Genomic DNA, 21,567 nt, shown 5'->3' with positions numbered 1-21,567 from the left:
TTCCTTCCCTGTGTGTCTGCCATGGGACCACCAAAATTAGTATGTTACCACGATAACTAGTATGTTAGCTGCTATTTCCCATCTAATTAATGTTTGGGGGAAAGGGAGGTAAATGGTGAATGTGGGCGTCTCTTCTCACGCGTGTGGCAGCGGTATAGGCTCCCGGAGAGGGTGGGTGTGCTCCGTGGGAATGCCCGGGCAAGTCCCTGAAGGCAGCTTCTGTAATCCAACCCTCCACCCAACAGCTAGTGAAAAGACAGGGTTTCTCCGCAGATGCAGAATGAGAAGGGACATTTGATGCCTGCTTTATGCAGCCACCAGTAATCTCTCTTACATCACTCACTTTTGTTAGACTTGACTAATAGGCAGCATGCCTTCGCATGAGCCCCGCAGATATAAGCACCGTCCTTGCAGGCCGGCTGCTTCCTGACCTGGGACAGGAAACAGCAGGCATGGGGCATGCCAGCCGCCAGTTCCGAGCCCTGCTGTGGAAGAACTGGCTCTGCAGACTCAGGCACCCGGTGAGTGCTTGCCTTGGGTTTCCCCAGAGTTCCAGTGAGGTCTAGAGAGAGATCAGGGTGGTTGTTGTACCCCCTGGCCGGGAATTTGGGGAGGTTGGCTTATTTTGAATCAGAACCTGCCCTGAGGGCCAAAGTAGTGGACCTCTAATAACCAGAATGAAATAAATCAAGGCTGTCAAATCATGGCAGCAAAGGACTAAATTAGACAAGTTCTAAAGGAAAAATAAGTGGAATTTGAACGACTGTTTGTGTTTTGAGCAATTGCTTTAAAAACTGAATAGCACATCCTCGAGTTTAAGAGACAAGGCATCAGACGCATTTAGTGTGGACGTGAACGTCACAGGTGCAGACTCAGAGCCTGAGGCGATGCTCGGTGTCTGTCCAGAGCCGGGCATGCCACATCTGCTCGTGTTTGTCCTAATTATGTCTTTAGTGTTAGTCCACATCTTTTCAGAACTATATTGAAATTACACCAGCAAGTCTTTCCTAAGCAAATTAGAATTGCTCAAACAAAACTTGTGGGAATACTTAAGTAAATATCCTGTAAGTGTATGTTTTAGGGAAATAGAAATAGATTACTTATTATTATGACGAACCATCCTTTATTCCTGATGCCACCAGCTAAACATTGACACTTATAAATGTCATTTTCAAAGGGTGTAGACCCGTAGTGAGGTATCTGCATTACTTCTAATTTTAAGGCATACACTTAATGTAAGGGTCTCTTTTCTGCTGACAAATTCTTGTTTAAAGAAATTTAGTAACTGACATTGAATTATGTTTTTACACTTTGCTGAATCCTTGGAGCCAGAATCTTCTTCTTCTCTTTCTCAAAATAAAGTAAATGGTAAAGGAGATGCTTTCTTTTTCATCTGATCTTCAGGACCAAACCCATCTCAGATGAAAATTTGTACAAAAGTTTTAAGGTCAGGAAGGAACAAAAGAGACCCCCTGAGGTAGTGAGTTGAGGTCTGGTTTTCTATTTACAAACAGCATACTTCACTGACATGTAAGTTTGTTTCAGAGAACTAAGCTTATTTTCCCATAAAGGAATGTTATCAGTGGAAATTGCTTCTCTCTGCTTTGTGCACACAAGCTCATTTAAACCTCAGAAGAGTTCAGTGACTGTTCGTTATTGCACACTTGAGTCATTTAAAAAATTTCACAAATACTATTGCTGCTAATGTAAAGGTCTTCATCTGAAATATTTTGTTCCGTTAATTACCTGATGACTTTAAAATGGTAACTCTGCACCCCATCCTTCTTGGCCTTCTTTTTCTCTTTGTTACTTAGCATCACGTAACACTCCACGGATTTGCTTATTTGTTAACTGCCTCTGGATCCTATGTTAGTATGTAAGATTCGTGAGACCTGGGCGTAGTTCCCAGTTTGTTCACTAATTTGTTCATAGTGCCTGGCATATGCCATAGGTGTTCAATAAATATTCGTTGAATGAGTAAAGAAAGGAAGGAAGGAAGTATTCACTGTATCTCTGCTTAGAGAGTGGATGAGCAGGGCAAAGGTGTGCCCTGCCCTCAAGGAGTGGTGTCTGCTCAGAAAAAAGTAATGAAATATGCAATCAAATATTTAATGAACCCATTTCTAGGGATATGTCTGACAGATGTCCCTACACAAATGAGGAGTGATATTTGTATAAGCTACAAGCTTATTCATTATAACTATGCTTATAACAGCAACATAGTAAACGACACAAGTGGTTTGTGAGCTGAACTTGGGGATGCCTGTCTGAGTCCACACAACAGCCCTGCCCCTCAGTTCTTAAGGCCTTTTCTCAACTTGGCTTTCCTCCCGGTGAGATGAGATTGTTTGTAAGCAGCACACGATTAGATGCATGTGACGGGCTTGCCACATGCCTGGCACTCTAAGTTGGAGCCGCTTTCTTATTTGGCCATAGTGCTGGAGGTGGCAGAGATGGTGGCCTCAGACATGTGGGGTTGCAGACTGTGGGCCACGAGGACAGTCAACTCCAGGGTAACTTGAGGGGCTTCTGCCTTGCACAATTGGGTTAGGACAGAACTGGGGGGGATAAGATGTGAATATGTTTACATCTCTTAATGCTATTGCAGTGGAAATATTGAGGCCAGGCCCCTCTGGGTGAATGTCTTTAAATTGACCTACTTTTCGCAGCTTCTCCCATTCTCCAGTGATGATCTGTAAATTCTTTTTGTTTTGCACTGTGGAGGAGGGAGGTCAGAAGAAACTGTGGATAACAAAACTAAGAGTGAATAAAAGGTTTCAAATAAATGTTTATTTAAGAATTAGGCGCTATTTGTGAGAGGAACAAAGCTTGTCTATATATTTGCTTAAAAAACTATTCATTTTATTACACTTTATGATTATAGTTCTTTTAAAAGTATTTTATTATGAATACAGAAAAAATTAAAGAAATAGTAAATGAATGAGTAGTATCTATCATACTTAATACTCTGTTTTATAGATAGTTAAAATTCTACTGTTCTTGGGTAGAAACAGGATAAATAGAAGAATATTATTACAATTATGTTAATACTACGTATTTTATCCTTTTGATTTTTATTTATTGTACAAGCAGCACTATAACCAAAGGGAGCATTTAAAAATCAGCTAAAATTCCATTATCCCAATTTATCTGCTGCATTTGGTATATATAATGCAACTTCTTTGCATAATTAAATCACAGGGTTTTTCTTTTTTTTTTTTTTAACTTAACATTAAAGCCCAACTTTTAAAACTTGCTATATGGCTTTCTTATTTAATGGTTTTATTGCATAATCATTCAGTTGGATACCCATAATTTTCTAAACCATTTCCTTATATTGGGAATTAAGGTTCTTTCCAGTTCTTACTATTATGAATAACATTGTTATGGATGAAGTACACTTCTATGGGATCATTTCTCTTGAATAAGTTTCCTGGAGCAGAGGTTCTGGGTCAAGGTCAGGTGCATTGCTTTGCAGCAGGTTGACAGTGGTTGGCCATGGCCTCAGGAGGTCCTAGGCAACCTCATTTGCCTTGGCAAATATCCAGTGTGGCCCTGAGCCACACTTCCCCTCATGAATTTATAGATTCACCTTTGTATTTTATTCTGAGTATAAATCAGATTTATTTCTTATTTAAAAATGTAATTACAACCATAATAACAAAAAGAAAAGAATAATGTAAGTTGGGTATCTGCTCCTTGGATGTCTCCTAGTTCTGCAGTCTTTTGGGGTTCTTCGTAGTGCTTTGAGATTGAATGGAGTGGCTGAGCCCACAATTTGTGTACTGTGGATCCATCCTGTCCCTCAAATCAAGGAGCAAGGACCCTTCTCAGGGTCACTGTTGTCTCATCTTTCCTGTGTCGGTTCAAACCTTGATCTCTGTTCTGAATCTCACCTCCTGTGACTGCAGACCCCACCTTACAGTTTTTTGAGACAGACTCTTACTCTGTTGCCCAGGCTAGAGTGCTGTGGTGTCAGCCTAGCTCACCCCAACCTCAGACTCCTGGGTTCGAGTGATCTTCCTGCCTTGGTCTCCCTAGCAGCTGGGACTATAAGGAGCCTACTATCATGCCCTGCTACTTTTTCTATTTTTGGTAGAGACAGGGTCTTGCTCTTGCTCAGGCTGGTCTTGAACTACTGAGCTCAAGCAATCCATCTGCCTCCACCTCCCAGAGTGCTGGGATTACAGGAATGAGCCACCATGTCTGGCTAGAGTTTATCATGTTGGCCAGTGTTTCATCAGCTTTACTGAAGACTTAGGCTAGTAGAGATTACCATCTTGGAAAGACTTGGGCTAGTGGAGATTGCCATCTTGGAAATCATTTCTTTCTTTCTTTCTTTCTTTTTTTTTTTTTATCATTTAAATGAGCATGTTCTCAGGTTGAGGTTCAACTACTTCAACTATATATATATATATATTTTTTTTTTTTACTGACTCTGTTAGAACAAAAAGACACCAATGTCCTAAAAGCCAAGGGCCAGGAAGGACCAACTGAAATCACATAACTATCCTGGCCTTCGTTTTACTAGGAACCCCCTTCTGCCAGTGAATACTATACCCCAGAACCCAATGACATTTGCCCAGATACCCCCCACCCATGAAGCTCTGCATTCTTAATTTAAAAGCCCATAGTGGTAAAATGCATACTTTCTCTCAGACATGAACAAAAATTATGGTTCCCCTCCTTCTGGCCTGGTTGTGGGGAAGCTCCTGGTGCTGTTTGAGCATCTTGCTGAGAGACTTCTCTGCTCAACACATGGCCAAGTTCAAATCCTGTCCCAGTCCCCCAGCCCCATTCAAAAAACTGAGAAATGTAGCAAGCGCTCCCCGACCCAGGCGGAAGTCTCTGCCAGGCTCTGCCTCCGCATATCTGCCCTCTAGCAACTTGCCTTACAGCGTAGGTAGGGATCTTGCCAATATTACTATTTTGGAAATCACTTTTTTTTTCTTTAACATTTAGAAAAGCATGTTCTGGGATTGAAGTTCAAATATGTCACACCGCAGAGCTTTTGTGTGTACATTTGTGTTTTTTTCCTTTTCTAAACAAAAACAATCCCACCTTTCTTTGAGATTTTTGTCTGACATTGGATTCAGATGGTAAGAGCCTAACTTTTGGCATTTTAACACCAAAAAAAGAACAATTTCCTTTTGAAAATAATGAACATGCTAGCCATAATTTCTGTATTTTTCTGAAGTTATAAAAACAGGATAGATATTAAGTCTTGGAAGTAAAGTAGCTCTTATTTCTTTTGGACATTGTCTTAGGGGTTGATTTTTTTTTTTTTTTCTGCTTTTGTATAGTTACAAGTTATGGCTCATCAACTGTTTGCTATTAAATTTGCTGTAGCCTATGCCAGCAGGCTCACCTGAGGATACCTCCCAAGGCCGAGCCCTGTTTGACCCTGATTCTAGGCTGCCCCTTTCCAGGGTCCATCTGGGCTTGTCAGGGCATGCGGGCATCTGGGTCATCAAATGTACCTCATGGACACATTTGATCCTGGGGTTCACGATACTGGACCTGGATCTGGGCTTATTTTGTCCTCCCACACTCTTGCATGGCGGGACTTCTTATTCCCATTTCACAGATGTAGGAGACTGAGGCCAGGGAGGGTCAGTGGCTCTCCCAGGTCCATGAGAGGGAAGCAGCAGACCTGGTTCCATCTGATGCCTGCGCTGGCCCTTCTCAGAATCCTGTGGCACCCCCATCAGGATCCTTGAGGGAGCAGCACTGAGGACGTGTTCTGAGTTTATTTGGTGAAGACTGGGTGGGGCGAGTGGACAAGGATAAAACGCCAGCTAACAATGAGTGTTGGGAAGCTGTCCTTCACCAGAGAGGGACAGATTTGGTTGTCTCCACATGGTTAACCACCAGAAACTACTATTGGGATTACAACAGGACACCCTGGGATGGATGCTGTCTCCAGCATGGCCTTGAACTCTGTGTCCACGGCATGCCCTGGGGTGGTGGGAGTCCCAGATCCCAGGGTGAGTTGAGACCCCAGCCTGACCCTTTCTGTGGTGGTATCTCAGTTACCCTCATGTGCTGCACTTTTGATAGCTCACTTGATGTTATACATTACCTTCATGCTGGTTGTACTTTTACTAATCTTAGAATAAATTCTGAAGAGTAATATGGCTGAGCTTAAAGAGAACTCAAATTACTACCCATGTCTGTGTTTCCTGCCACCTGTGGACTGGCTTCTTTTTAGCAGGAATGTACAGTTTGTGTAATGCCACTGATGTGCCCAGCCTTGTTCTGTCCTTAACCCTGTGAGTTCTGTGCTTGCAAGTTTAGTATGTGTGCAATGGTCTATTAAAGTTTATCTAATTTTCTAATTTGGGAGTTAGTGTAAGAATGATTTTTTTTTTTTTTTTTAAACAGACTCTTGCTCTGTTGCCCAGGTGAAGTGCAGTGGCATCAGCCCAGTTTGCATAAACTCAAACTCTTGGGCTTAAGCAATCCTCCTGCCTCAGCCTCCTGTGTACCTGGAACTACAGGAGCTCACGACAAAGCCTGGTTGATTTTTCTTCTTTTAGTGGAGATGGGTTCTTACTGTTGCTCAGGCTGGTTTTGAACTCTTGAGCTCAAGGTATCCTCTGCCCTCAGCCTCCCAGAGTGCCAGGATGACAGGTGTGAGTCTCCATGCCCAGTCAAGAATGAATTCTTTTCATATATGTTTTTTCTTTCTTTTTTTTTTTATTATTATTATTTTTTTTGTAGCCCTCACTTTATGGCCCCACAGATGAGTGCCGTGGCCTCACACAGCTCACAGCAACCTCCAAAGTATGTTTTGTTTTTGTTTTTTTTTTTGTGGTTTTTGGCCGGGACTGGGTTTGAACCCGTCACCTCTGGCATATGGGGCTGGTGCCCTACCCCTTTGAGCCACAGGCACCACCCTGTTTTTTCTTATATGAATTGTCCATCAAATTCTTTTCCAGTTGTACAGTTAGAGGCTTGGTGATCATGTGTATGATAATAGTTCTTGGGTAAATTGTATTCTTTTTTTTTTGTTTTATTTTCTTGTCTTCATTGATTTAATTGGTATATCTTGTCATCTTTTCCTTTTTTTGAACTATGTTTTTTATAATTTCAAAAGTGATCAAATTGTACTTCATTTATGTCAGTTTCATCAAAATTCTGCTCTTTTCTAGTTTTTATGGAATTAACTTTTTTTTTATTAGAGAACACTTTTGAGTATTGTGTAAAGTTTTATTTTATCTTTTTTTAAAAAGTCCAAATTCAGGTGTCCTAATGCCATTGTTGAATCCTTCTTTCTTATCTCCTACTGAAAATAAGATTTTATCATATATTTTGAAACCCCTAGAAGCTATTTTTGGACTTCTCATACTGTTGCATTGATATACGTTTCTTTTTTTGCACCAAGTTTATTTTTTTAAGCATCGAGACTTTATTATATATTCTCATGTTTTATAGGATTAGAATTTTTATAGATCTTCTTTTTCCTTCAGAATTTTCTGTGTTTTTGCAATGTGTTTACTCAGCAATCATATTTTAAAACCATTTTGACTTAAAAAAAGTAGTTTCATTGGTACTTTGGTTAGATTTGCATTCACTGTGGCAGGAACTCGGGAAGAGAGCATCCTTCCAGCCCTCTGCTCCCTCAGCCCTTGGAGCCATCATGACTTGAAGCTCCCTGTGGGTACAGCGGTCCACATCCCGGCTGCTTCCCTCATGGTCAGCCTCCCTTTGACTGTATCCTTCCAGACTCAGCCATGGCAGAAAAAAACACTATCTGCTCAGTCACTAGGTCAGGCTCCACGAACCTGACCACAACAATAAACACACACATATATTTAAGTCCATTAAAGGGGAAAATAATTATTGTTATGTGTTTCATTCAATATAATGTATCAATACCCTAATGATTGCTGTTTTAATTTTTTTTGTAATTGAGATCATGTCGAAATAACTTTTTTGTACATATTTTAGACAATTTCCCAATTGTTTTCTTATGAACAAGGCATTGAATGGGAATCTTTAGGTTGAGGAACGTGCACATTTCACTATTTTAACAAATTGCTTCTTTGGCTTCCAGGAAGATGTATCAACATGCAGCTCTTTCCAGCGTTCATATTTAACTTTGAGTTAAGTGCTTATTCCTTTGAATCTTTGAGAGAAGAAATTACTTCTCATTCATCTTTATAATGCCAAAGTCTCCAGTTTAATGTTTGACAGAGTAAGTGCTAACTAAATGCTTAATGAAAGAATGTTGAAAGAAAAACAGTTTTTCAGCTCTGTGCCCGTGGAACAGTGGTTATGGCGCCAGCCACATACACTGAAGGTGGCGGGTTCAAACCCAGCCTGGGCCAGCTGAACAACTGCAACAACAACAAAAAGTAGCCGGGCATTGTGGCGGGCACCTGTAGTTCCAGCTACTTGGGAGGCTGAGGCAAGAGAATCGCTTAAGCCCAAGAGTTTGAGGTTGCTGTGAGCTGTGACGCCACAGCACTCTACCCAGGGCGACATAGTGAGACTGTCTCAAAAACAAAAAAACCCAAAACAGTTTTTCAATAGAAAGCTAAAAAGCAAGGGGAAAAAAGAGAGAAGGAAGAAAAAGTTTTCTCATTTTTTCCTCTCAGTATTCAGCTAACTAAAAGGTTCACAAAAGTTGCTAAAAGTTCACTTGGGGAGGGAATTTGGGGCTTTGCTGGAGAGATGGCTGGAAGCCCCAACTCCTCGCTGGAAAGGATGCAGGCGGGTCACCTGTAACTGCAGTTGCTGTTTGGCGTTGAACTCTGGTTGCCTTTGACTCATGCTTTGTTGGAACCCACTGTGTGAATAGCAGATTGTCTTTTCTTACAGTGCTTAACAAGAATGACCTCAAAATATGTCTGGGAAAATCCCCTTTTCCGAGCAGTTGTCATCTAGAGGCCCCAAGCACTCCAAAGAGACACAATAGAATTTCTGCAAAGCCCTGTATTTCCAAGGACAAGGGCAAAAGACTAATTATATGCTTTACTTCGGCTTCCTTGATATTCTAAACTTATTATGATGTTTTTCTTTTCTCTCAGCCAAGGGGATCTTGTGGGTAGCTCCTCCCACAGTTTTCTCTTCTCAATTCATTTACAATTTTAGTTTTTGTACTGACGTATTTTATTTTTTGTGGTGGTTTTCAGTTGCAACCAAAACCACATGACGCATAACCCAGCTGGAGGAATTAAAAATAGATTTAAGCCTGGGTAAGGTGGCTCACGCCTGTAATTCTAGCACTCTGGGAGGCTGAGGCAGGAGGATCGAATGAACTTAGGAGTTTGAGAACTGCTTGAGCAAGAGCAAGACCCTGTCTTTATTAAAAATAGAAAAATGAGCTGGACATTGTGGAGAGTGCCTGTAGTTCCAGCTATCTGGGAGGCTGAGGGAGAAGGATCATTTGAACCCAAGAGTTTGAGGCTGCAGTAAGCTATGGTCACGCCATTACCCTTCAGTACTGATGACAGAGCAATGCCTTAAGAAAATTAAAAAAAAAAAAAAGGAATTTAAACTCAACCTGGAGGATTCTTATTAAATCTGCAGGCCTGAGCTTCAGTCTGGGCTTTATCACAAATTAGTTCAAGGACACTGGACAAAATAATTATCTTCACTATGTCCAAGGTGTAAAGCTGGCACAAGGTTACCCATCTCACTGGTGGTGCGAGGATTAAATAATGGAAAAGCGTGACCTCGTAAGTGCTCCAAGGCTCTGCAAATGAATGACCTGAGGATAGGGCTCGATCCTCTTGACACCAGCATCCCAGAAGTAGCTCATCAGGGGATGAGTGAGGCTCTGCTTCCTGCACTATCCCAGATAATCCGTCCCACACTCTCAGGCAGGACCCAGCCATGTTCATTCACTGCTGTTTCCCACGGCCCTGTAACAGCGCCTGCCAGGGGCACACGCTTCCTCATGAATGCGGACGGAGTGAACAAGTGCACTTGCTTTTATTGCCCTGGGACACCGCAATTTATTGGTCCCTTCTCCAACTGCCAATTTTGTTTTTCATTCCCCAATAATGCTCTTGGAATCACTCAAGCATTTTTGGGGGGGTTCAAGTGTGTAACATCTTCTCAACCACTATATATTCTGTTGGTTATATGTTTTTATAGGTTTAAATCCATCCGATGTAAACAAGCTAACATGGTTGTTCAATCTATTACCCAGTCCTGGAATTACTGGGCTGTAGAATTTACGCATCTTCCGCTTACTGACATTGTCAATTGCTTCCCAAAGTTCCTGATGCTCCCTGTGATCCCTGGGGCTGGATTTTGTCAGACTTTTTACTTTTTCCCAAATTGGTGAATGTAAAATGGCACCTCATTGGGGTCTAATTTTTATCTGCTTACGTATGGCTGAAATCGAGCCTCTCATAAGGTTTGCATATTTCACTCTTCTCTGCTCAGGCCTTTTTGGTTTGTGTTTTTTGTGTCTTACATAAACATAAAGCATAAAGAAAGCACTGTTTTCTTCTAAACATTTTTATGGTTTCCTTTTTACAAGTTTAGAGTTTTGCATATGATGGTGGTAAAGATCTAACTCATCTCTGCTTGCCCCCAACCCCACTCTCAAAAGAACCAATTCTATGCACCATTTGCTGTATAACATGTTGCTGTTCCTTTGGTCTCTGAACCCCCTTTTTAATATATCAAGTTTCCAAACAATCCCAGCTCTGTTTCTAGGCTCTCTATGCCACCCCTATGGTTGAGTTTACTTATTGTCGAACTAATAGCATGGTGTTTAATTACTTTTATTTTATAGAAAGCTTTGATAGGTAGGAGGACAAGTTCTTTCAACCTGTTGATAAAAATTGTCTTGGATATTTTTGACCTTTGTTCTCCAAATACATTCTAGAATCAGCTCATTAAGTACGACAAGAACAGCAAAATAAAACAAAACGAAACGCTGTTGGAATTCCATTATAAATGCTTTGAACCTACAGATCAATGTGGGTAACATTTATATCTTTAAGATTCTGAATTTTTTAATGCATTAACTATCATCTTTCATTTCTTTAGGTTTTCTTTGATGTCTTTCAACAAAATTTTATGATGTTCCTCATGAGATAATCACACACACTTTAGCTAATTTTTCCCCCTGCATGCTTTACTTTATACTTTTTGTTGTAAAACCAACCATATCTTATTTTCTTACTAATTCTTCTTATTGTAGAGAATTGTGGTGAGACAGGTGTTGGATTCCTTGCCTATGAAAATCAGTTTGGAATTCTTTTCCTGTAGTACAGTTCTAGCTGGTACAGTCCTACAATTGTATGTTCTGAGGCTATTTTCTTCAGTACATACATGCATATAATTACTGTACCTTTTTGTCACATTGACCTTTTTATATGCAGTGATCTTCTCTCTCCATAACACTCATCTGAAAATCCCTGCCTGATATTAGCATAGCTAATTTACTTAACATTTACCCTCTATTTTAATTTCTTTACTTTCAACCATTTTGTATTCTTATATTTTAATTTTATCTATTCTAAATAGCATATAGCATTTTTTTTTTCAAAAATCAAGCTCAAAATCCTCATTTTTCAAATAGTGAGTTTAATCCAAGCATTATTTGAAATTAAACCATTTGAAAGTTTCTTAAATGTACGTCTGTTGTTGAATGACTTGGTTTCTGAAAAATTTTCTTTTACCTAATTCTCGAGCAATTGTCTTACTGCTATACAGTTCTGTAATTGACAGGAGTTCTCTTGGTGATCTGATGATATTTAACTGTCTTCGCTTTTGATGAGTCTTTGGTAATTTTCTTCCCTTTGAGGAAGTCTGTCTTTATTTTTTGAATTGCTGTTGAAATCTTCTCTTTTGTTTATGCTAAAGTTCCACTATATGGTGTCTTAGCGTGAATTTATCTTTTCTACTGGATGTATTTTCTTTATTTATGAATTTTTGTCTTTTATATGTTCCAAAAATGTTCTCAGCAATAGAACCTTAGTATTATTTAAATGTTGGTCCCCTTACTTTCTCTCCATTCCCCTTGAATGTCACTCTTAAAGACATAGTTAGCAACTTTTTCTTAGTTTATTTTATTTTATATATTTTTTGAGACAGAGCCTCAAGCCGTTGCCCTGGGTAGAGTGCCGTGGCATCATAGCTCACAGCAACCTCTAACTCCTCGGTTCAAGCGATTCTCCTGCCTCCAGGTGCCTATCATAACGCCCAGCTATTTTGTTTGGCAGGCCCAGGCTGGATTCGAACCCACCAGCTCAGGTGTATGTGGCTGGCACCTTAGCCATTTGAGCCACAGGCACCGAGCCATTCTTAGTTTATTTTTTGGTCTGTAGCCTCTCCTTTCTAGTAAGACCAGCAACACAACAAAATGACACTATTTTAGCCAGCGTGCCCCTATTGTTTCTAGACAGCACGCTGCTGGAAATAGAAGTGGTTTGGGTGGATTTTTAGTTTTTGTCCAGTTGTCATTTAGTCTGGATTTCATTGTTGAGCTTTTTTCTCCCTCAGGGCTCATGGTTAATGTGTTATCTGTGTTCTTTCATCATTGACAATATGTGTATATTGGTTTTCGGTTTAGGGCCACTTTGAGTATTATTTTTAAAATCACACTTTCTAGAACTTTGTGAACATTGATTCATTGAGTATCTAAAAATGTATGATGTGAAGACATGTTTGAAGCTGAAATGATTCCCCCCACCCTTTTTTTTTTTTTTTTTGAGACAGAGTCTCTGTCACCCTGGACAACACCCAGGGTTGAGCTCCCAGCAACCTCAAATTCTTGGATTCAAGTAATTGTCTTGCCTTAGCCTCCCAAGTAGCTAGGACTACAACACTCTGATAATTTTTCTCTTTTTTGTACAGACAGACTCTTGCTTGTACACAGGCTGGTCTCCAACTCCTGAATTCAAGCAACCCACCCACCTCCGCCTCCCAGAGTACTGGGATTATAGGCATGAGCCATTACGCCCAGCCATTCCCCACCCTTACTAGTAATTTTTTTTCTGTTTAGGTATCTGTGGGATTCTTAATTTATCTTGGAAATTCAGTAGCTTGAAGTTTGACAGCTAGGTTTAATTATGGCTATTTTTTCTTTCTGAAATAAGGTATACTCTTCCAGTCTTCTTCTCTATTTCAGGAAGATTTTTGCACATCTTTTTTTATTCCATCTGTTGGATTCTCAGGGATGCCAATCATCCTTGTTTTGAATCGTCCTTATTTATCAACTGTATCAGCTTTTATGTCTTAATCCTTTTTGCTTTTGACAATGTTTTTAAAATATTACTATCGTTTTTCAAACTTTATTTCAGAAATTTAAATTTAACCAGTGTGTATTTTTTTTTATGGTTTCTAAATCATTTAGAATTCCATAGTGAGAACTTGACTTTTTGTTATTTTTTCCTTTAAATCCATACCCACTCCTTTTATTTATTTATCACCCTTTGGGGAACTTTTTGTTTCTAAGTGTTTGTTCTTATTTAATTGTCCTTCTTACTAAATCAATTGTAAAGAAGTTCTTCACTTGACTGGAGCTGTTTCCTTTTTGGACACGGTCTGTGAGTTTCTTTCACTTGCTTTTTTGCCTGTTGCCCTCCAGTGTATTTAGACAGCTGCTGTGTTCTTTCTTCTCATCTGACTCAGACTTGGGTGGCCCACCACAGGTATTATCTTTGTCCTTGACATTCTTTTTTAAGTCTTGGGACTCGTAGATTTTCCCTTCAATCTCTAGGGTGACCTCTGAGCTCATCCTTCAAGCTCCATTTCTCTACCGCACAAAGATACCGTCCAAACGATCGTGGAGAAGAGGGCAGGAAATTATTGACATGAGATGCAAACTTCATTGTACTGGTTGCACTGTCTTTTGAAATTTTTTAAAAATGTTTTGTGCCATGTTCTTCTTCTTACTGGGGGCTATTGCTCCCCAACTTCAAAATCTTTTTGCATTTTAATGAGTAGCTCTTGACGCTCCCTCAGCAGAGTCAGCGTCTGTTCACCTTTCTTGTTTCATATGATCTTTCCCAGCAGCAGTCGCCCAGCTCCTCTGCTGGAAGAAGGAGATAAGGAGACTCCTTTGGAGTGTTTGTCTCTGTAGATGCCGGTCCTGGGCAAAGTCACTGGGATGCGCGGGCACATCACTATGGCCTTCGAGATGCTGAACTTAGGACTGGGGCATAGTGGGCTGGTCCAATCTGCTCTAAAAATTTATTACTTGACCTTTAAAAAAATGTTTTTATATTAGACAAAGGCAAGTTTTTCCCTCTGTCTTTTAACTTCTTTTCTGTTTCTTCCTTAATTTGGTCTGAGAAAAGAGAAAGTCTGTGAAAAAGTTTCAACATACTATTTTCCTTGAGGGTGCACACGTTTGTGCATCTGTGTTGTTAAATCTCCAGAACACCACTGTGTCTCAGGGCACAGATGGAAACACAGACAGGTTTATATGCATCCTCAGGCTACAGGAAGAGGAAGGGGAAGGGGACAGGGATCTGGTCATCCACGAAGGTGCTAGTGAGAGGTCTGTGAGGGTGTGATGCTCAGGGAACAGGACTCAGCACTTCCACCCTCTCCTGGGGGTGGGGTTCCCTCCTGCAAGAGCAGAGCAGCTGTTGTTTTTTAAATACTAGTAGGTTTACTAGATGTTTATTTTTCTTGAAAGCAGAGCCTGCAACAGCATTGAGAATCCTTGGGTGCCTTTGGACAGCAGGAATGCCAGTTTTTGCTCAGATCAGTTCCCGGTATTAAGAAGCCAGCACTGCAGGGCCAGGCCTGTGGGAGAAATAGCGAAGCTCTGATGTTAATCAGAGAACATTCCATTTAACAGGGATAAGATTAAAAACATTAAGCAAGATTCAAGGATAATAATGACACCTGAGAAAGGAAAACACGATATGAAAATGGGATGGGAAAGGAAAGGCTGCCTCTGTGCCCCTGAAGAGAAACAGTCCGATGAAAGGAGGCGATTCACACACTCACAATGGACCATGACACAGCAGAACCGGGTCTGGAGACTTTTCTTTTGAATGCAGTGGTTTCAAATGTGGAATAATGAAGGGTTTTTCAGAAGGCCAGTGATTGGCTTGTAAATAAAAAAGCCTTGAGTTTGTTTTTTTTTTTTTTTTTTGGTAGGTTTAATTGTAGTTATATTTTTATTTCAAAATCCTCATAAAAATTTCTCAGTTATAAGATACAGGCTTTTATTTTTTTAACCAAAGTTATTTCTATTTGAAACTAGAGATTTGCCATTGACTTAAAGACTAGACTGATACATATCTGTAATTTCAGAGTTGATTATTACAATTTGGCTTGGGTATGATACTTTAAATTGTATCTTCTGGCTCTCCACCCATGTACAGTGGTTACGGCACCAGCCACATACACTGAGGCTGGCAGATTCAAACCTGCTCAGGCCTGCTGGACAACGACAACTGCAACACAAAATAGCTGGGAGTTGCGGTGGGTGCCCGTAGTCCCAGATACTTGGGAGGCTGCCCGTAGTCCCAGATACTTGGGAGGCTGCCCGTAGTCCCAGATACTTGGGAGGCTGACGCAAGAGAATCACTTAAGACCAAGAGTTAGAGTTTGCTGTGAGCTGTGACACCATGGCATTCTACCAAAGGTGACAGCTTGAGACTCTGTCTCAAAAAAAAAAAAAAAAAATTGTATCTTCTTAGAGTGTAGAAAAAAATTCAGGTAAAATAGACTGATAAATTGATCACATAAAAGATTTAGACAATAAGAGGGCAAATAAAAATTGGGGAAATATTCATGATACCTTAAGCCAAGAAAGGGCTAATTTTTTTTTTTTTTTTAATTTTTGAGCTGAAATACTTCCTTTGTGGACCATTTCAAAAAATGATTTCTTTTCTTCTTTAATTACACCCGGGGCTCAAAGAACTCTTTTCCACCTGTGTTTTGTCTTCATGGATTCAGGCCAGTCACCTGTTTATCTTTAGATCTGTTCACAGGCAAAGATTATGACCGTGGGGTGGAAGCCAAGCAGTGTCATGGATAAAGGAGCCACGGCTCCCAGAAGTTTATTTTAGTCCAAAGTCTGAAACAAGAAGACATCCTTTTCAGTGTTTGACAGAGCAGCCTTCACGTGATGATTTTTAGGTTTTTGTGTGTGCATTTAAACAATACCTTACCGGTTCTGAGTCTGGCTATGAACATTTTTCTTTTTAAAAGGACCGGAACTCAATAGAAGATTACCCACTGTAAAAATAAACAAAGAAAGATGACAATAAAAACATTTATGATAAGGCATTTCCAAATTTAATTTTTCTTTGGACTATACACATGGTATTTCTTTCTGAAATCATTAAATTTCATGCATCAACAACAGTCCATTTTTCGCCCAATTTGAAAATTCAGCTTTGTACAAATTATTGCAATCGTTTTGGGTAGCTCATATATAGTATGGAGATTTGACCCCAATAATCTCAGTTTTAGGAGTTTATTCTCAAGAAAGTCATTCAAAAGAAAAAAATTTTATACACAAAACTGTCTCTTGATAGAAGAATGTATATGTGAATTGTGGTATATCTATTTGGTAAGATTGTTGTGCAGTCAGGAAGCTGATAGTTGTGAATGCTACCACCAAAGCTGGCAAAATACCTACTTGGATGGAAAAATCAGGAATGTTGAAGAAATCAGAAAAATAACAATAGTTCATTTGTTGAACTGAGGGAAATATGAGTGAAGTTATTTTTTTTAATTTCTTTAATGTCCTAAGTTCTGTCATGAATAACAATGTGCAAAAAAAGCACATTGCAGATAAAATTTCTTTAATGTTATAAGTTCTGTCATCAATAACAATGTGCAGAAAAAGCCGAAGGCAGATCTAGGGAGAAAAGGACAAGGAGATGATCCCGTCCTAGATTTGGATGTGATAAAAAATGAACTGGGCCTTGTCTGGGGGCCCTTTCCCGAATGATGGTTCTTAGAGACACTTGGTAGAGATCGTAATAACCCCCTTCAAAAGATGTAAGTACTGTAAAGCTTTGCGATTTATTCACTTGCTATTTTTTAAAACAACATCTCCAGGTTCTTTCCCTTGCCGAGTTCCTCTGGCCGTGTATCCTGTTCATGATTCTCACAGTACTTCGTTTTCAAGAACCTCCCAGACACAGGGACAGTTGTAAGTTTCACTTGTAAATACACTTTTGGGTTTGCAAACCTTCAGAGGAAAAAAATCATATTCTTTCTTCTTCTGCTCTTTGTAAACTGAATTCTGAGTGGAAGGGATAGATGGGGTTTTCTTATAACAATATCTTCGTATGTGTCCATAAATAACAATTTAGATTTTTTTCTTTCAAGAATTATAAATGTTTACTCCATCTAGCAGGTAGGTGTCTTCTTCCAACTAAACTGACACAATGTGGGAATAAGTATTAAGCTATTGTAAACACAAGAAGAGTATAAGGAGGAAAAGTGAGAGGTGCCTTTAACAGTTTGCCAACAAGATCACGATAAGATGGTGATGATATGAAGATGGTACCGATGGAGATGCCGGTGGTGACCGGGACGCAGTGATGAGGACGGTGACAAATGATGCTGCTGACCCTCGTGATAACTACGATGATGACGGCAATCATGACAGTGTTGCATCAATAAGATGTTATTGATAACTCTCCATGCTCCAGGAATAGGATTAGACAGGCCATTTTGTTAATCTGCTTTGAAATCTCAACAACTTCATTCCTTGAAAAAAATGATGGCTTATTTTGTTTCTATCAGACGATGGCATTTAATATATATAAAATGTTGTTGACTCTGTAAGTGTCACATAAATAAAGATTATTAAGTATTGAGATTTATACAACACAGTGTGTCGGTTTTATTCATGTCTTATATACAGAAAAAGGAATAGTCTCAATAGTTTGTCTTTGTTGTTTGGGGACTCCAGTGCATGTTTTAGAAAATGGTGAAGCAATGTTAGTGAAACTTCATTTGGGAAATGTTGAAAAGCTTTTCAGGGTTCCTACTTTAGTAATTAATTTATTCATTCAGCAAATATGGATTGAGTGCCTTTTGTGTTTCAGGCTCTGCTGAGGATAAAATTGTGGGTAAGGTATTTGTTCCTGCCTTTACTGAACTCACTGCTGCAGGGGCAGACTGTCACAGATGATGGGAAAACTGCCACTGGGGATTTGCACCAAGAGTCCTGGAAGCATGTTGGGGTGGCCAAAGCTTCTGTGGAACCTGCAGTGTGCAACTTTGTCGGAATAAGGGAGAGCAGGGGAGGAATGGTCTAGGTAGCGAAGTCAGCATTGGCAAAGGCCCAAAGGGGAAGTTTTTGGTGACTAAAAAGCAGAGATACAGCTTAGAGAGTCAGCAGGATCGGATTGTAAAGGGTGTGGTGTGATGCCAGCTCTCTCTCAAGGAGCGCAGAGGAGCCATGGAAAGGTTTCAGGCAAGATCTGAATGAGATGAGTATTGAAGGGGTGTATTCTAGAGACACTGGCGGAGCTTGAACTTGGGGTGGGGAGAGAGCAGCACCGGAGGATGTAAGGTCAGTTTGTGCATCTTTTGAGTAACCCAGAAAGAGATGGATGAGTGTCTGCTGAACAGAAGAGGATGAGGGGGAGCAGTGGCTGGCTGGGTCGGGGGGAGGGAGGCTTTGTGCTGGGACACTGGGTGCAGCACACACCCTCACCTGCTCTGAAGAGGTGCAGACTGAGTCGGGCTTCGGGGAGCGGTGCCCGGTGTGGTCATGCTGAATCTGAGGCTCCAGGGCCTATCGGGCTGAGCAGCTGTGCCAGTCATACTATGCGTGTGGAGGCACATGGATGGGACTCCTCAGTGGCTCAGACACCAGGGTGTAGAAGAAGAGCACATTTGAGGACCAGGCAGAAGGGACAGTGGGCAGCCAGAGTGCTGGGGGGGGAAAATGAAGAAATATGGAGTCCGTCTGGGAAGCACTTACAGAAGGCGGTGTGGCAGAGTGGCAGGTGCTGCCGCCGCCCGTGTAAGAGAAGGGCTGACAAGTCCCCAGAGAAAGTCAGTGGTGTGGTGGGACACAGAGGACTCAGATTACAGTGGCCCGAAGAGTGAGGGGAGGGGAGGAAAAGGATATGTGGAAGAAATCCAGGCTTTGCAGGAGAAGTGGGCAGAATGGGGGAAAGGGAGCTGGCATGGAACCAGGGGACAACGCGGCTTCCTGCACTGAGAGGAAGCCCCAAACCGGTACTGTCTGATGTGGAATTGAGAATTGTTCAGTTGTAGATAATAGACCATTAAATCTACAGTCCAGCGTGGTCCCAGCTCAGTCCTGCCATACGGAAAGAGCAGCTTATCCTCAACATTTCCATCCATTTCTTGAAGATTTCTCGAGCTACTGCTTTGGATCAGGAGTGCAACCCCACAAAGATGTGACCTACAGAAACACCAGAAATATTTCCTAGAGGTTGACACAGATGAGCACCTTTAGGGAAGGGAAGGGTCTGCCAGTCTCAAAGGGACCTAAGAGTCAAAATCGTCTAAGGAACACGTTGAAGGTCTATCGTGGCACCCACCAGCTCTGTAGCTATGGGCATGGGGTGTGCTCTTTGGGAGCCCCTGCTGTGTTAGGACAGCTGATTTCCCCTGCCTGCCAGAGCTGCTCCCCGGACTCCACGAGAAAGCCAGTCATGTGCGTGCAACCAGCATGGGCCTGGCCCAGAGAGGACTTTCATGCTTCCGGCTGTCTTGGGGCAGCCTGATGTGACCATGTCAGATCTTTAGTATTGGAGGCAAAGTGTGTCCAGGGCTACAGTCCTCAATCTCTGACCCACTAAATGCCCCACTGTGGCCACCTCCTCAGGAGAGATGGGACACAGATGTCATGCCAGGGAAACATGCCTTTCATTACTAGCTCAGAACTGTTTCTGATGTCTGAATTGGCAGCTCCACTCCCGTCCTGGCCCAGTGTGAGCTGCTTCCCTTCTTGTGCTCTGCCTGAAAAGTACCTTGGAAAAGGTTAAGTGGATTTGAGGATTTTAGACTGAAGCCTTAGGCGCATATGCATATTTTCACTAGGCATACGTAATCTTCTAAAGTTAAGATTTCTTTATAAAAAAGTGAAATTTCCCATCAAATACCTTGAGAGATTAAAACAGACACTTGAGAAGCTGTATTGGTCTACCTGCTCAGTTAAAATGCCATTTGTGTTGGTGAAGTTTGGCCTGTGGTCCCAGCAGGGGGACGGGAATGGAGTTGAGGCCAGATGAGCCCCAGCTGCCAACGTTTCCTTGAGCTCCATGTGACTATGAGGACACTGTCAGGCAGGGTTCAGCTGCCTTTGGGATTTCACTTCCAGGGATCAGGAAGGGAGGAAGTAAGTGATCAGGGACCCAGAGACACCTGGGCAAGTGTGCCTGGTTTCAGATGGGCCCCAGACAGGCATCTCAGGAGAGGATGGATGGATGGGGTGGTAAGGTGTGGTGGAATGAGTATTTGACTTGGAGCCATTCTTGGGAATGTGTGACTTGGAGAAAGGCATGTCTGTGGACCTTAGCACCCTCATGCTAAGACGTAGATTGTGGAACATTCTTAATTGTGTTCCATGGGATGTCTGAGACCTTCACACTTGCTTATTTGCATTACAAGGTAGCCCAACAATACCGAGCCAAATCTCTAGTCTTGGAGACAAGTCATACCCCCAGCTAGTGTCCTCAAAATCTCTGACTTGCATTTTGATGTGTTTCTGAGAAAGACAGGACACATCGGGCTGCTAGGGAAATGTACCTTTTAGTAGCAACTGAGATACAACCCTGGATACATTTATCTATTCTAGAGCACTGGACCATATGTCTGCTAAGAACTCCATTAGCTAAAAGCCTATTCATGTATTATCCATCCATCCATCCATCATTTAGTGATTGCCTTTTATGTGCTAAATACTGGGCATAGTGGTATCCAAGTTCTGGGGAGTGAGATTATCTCCCAGACCAAGATAGCCTTGAGGGGAAAGGCTTTGTCAGGGTTTCTTTGACTCTAGCACGTTAGATTAGGAGCCTCGAAGTTGCCTGTAGTCCTCCGTACACCTGCTGCCCCATCCAGCTGGTGACGTGAAGGGTGGTTGTGGTTGGGGCATGTGTGAATAGCCATTCCTGAAGGGAGGTAGCTTGTAGTAACCTTTGCCTTGAAAAGTCTTATTTAGTGCAGAAAATCTTTTTTTGCATTGTGTAGTTCTTAGCAACCACATTTAAACATTTAAGATTTCAAGTTGTATTCAACTTGAAATTTTTGCCAAAACTACAACCTCGTAAAATTTTATATGAAATGGGAAGAAGCATCCATTCTTATCCTTCCTGCTCAAGGCCTGTCTATGGAGAACTGTGTCTTGGGCCTTGGCTGCACATCAGACGTATTTCTACTCTGTGAGCGGGGAAAGGTGGGGATCGTGTAACTATGGCTACTCGGAGCCATTCTGCCTTGAAGGGTGTGTGCTCTCTCTGGGGAAAAGGTACGAAGTGGTTTTTGTTCATTTGATTTTTTTGAGTCTTCAGATCTCTTTTAAATTAATAACAGCATTAATAATATAGTAATTTGATGTTACGTATGACAATTACAACTCGACAGGAATTCCATTGCTGGTAGCAGGCATAAAGACTCACTTCTTTTTTGCTT

At 41.3% G+C, this 21,567-nt stretch overlaps 1 protein-coding gene across 1 annotated transcript in view; it reads left to right on the top strand.

Annotated features, from left to right (window-relative positions):
* Nucleotides 1-452: 452 nt before the first annotated feature.
* ABCA13 (ATP binding cassette subfamily A member 13) overlaps nucleotides 453-21,567 on the top strand; it is a 578,079-nt gene continuing 556,964 nt past the window's right edge. The window contains exons 1-2 of the mRNA XM_053553839.1: nucleotides 453-521; nucleotides 17,002-17,095. Coding sequence (XP_053409814.1) covers nucleotides 453-521; nucleotides 17,002-17,095 — 163 coding nt within the window. The remainder of the gene's footprint in view (nucleotides 522-17,001; nucleotides 17,096-21,567) is intronic.

This window comes from Nycticebus coucang, chromosome 11 (genome assembly GCF_027406575.1).
Source record: "Nycticebus coucang isolate mNycCou1 chromosome 11, mNycCou1.pri, whole genome shotgun sequence".
In the NCBI taxonomy this organism is placed as follows: Eukaryota; Metazoa; Chordata; class Mammalia; order Primates; family Lorisidae; genus Nycticebus; species Nycticebus coucang.
This window is presented reverse-complemented; position numbering and strand designations above follow the sequence as displayed.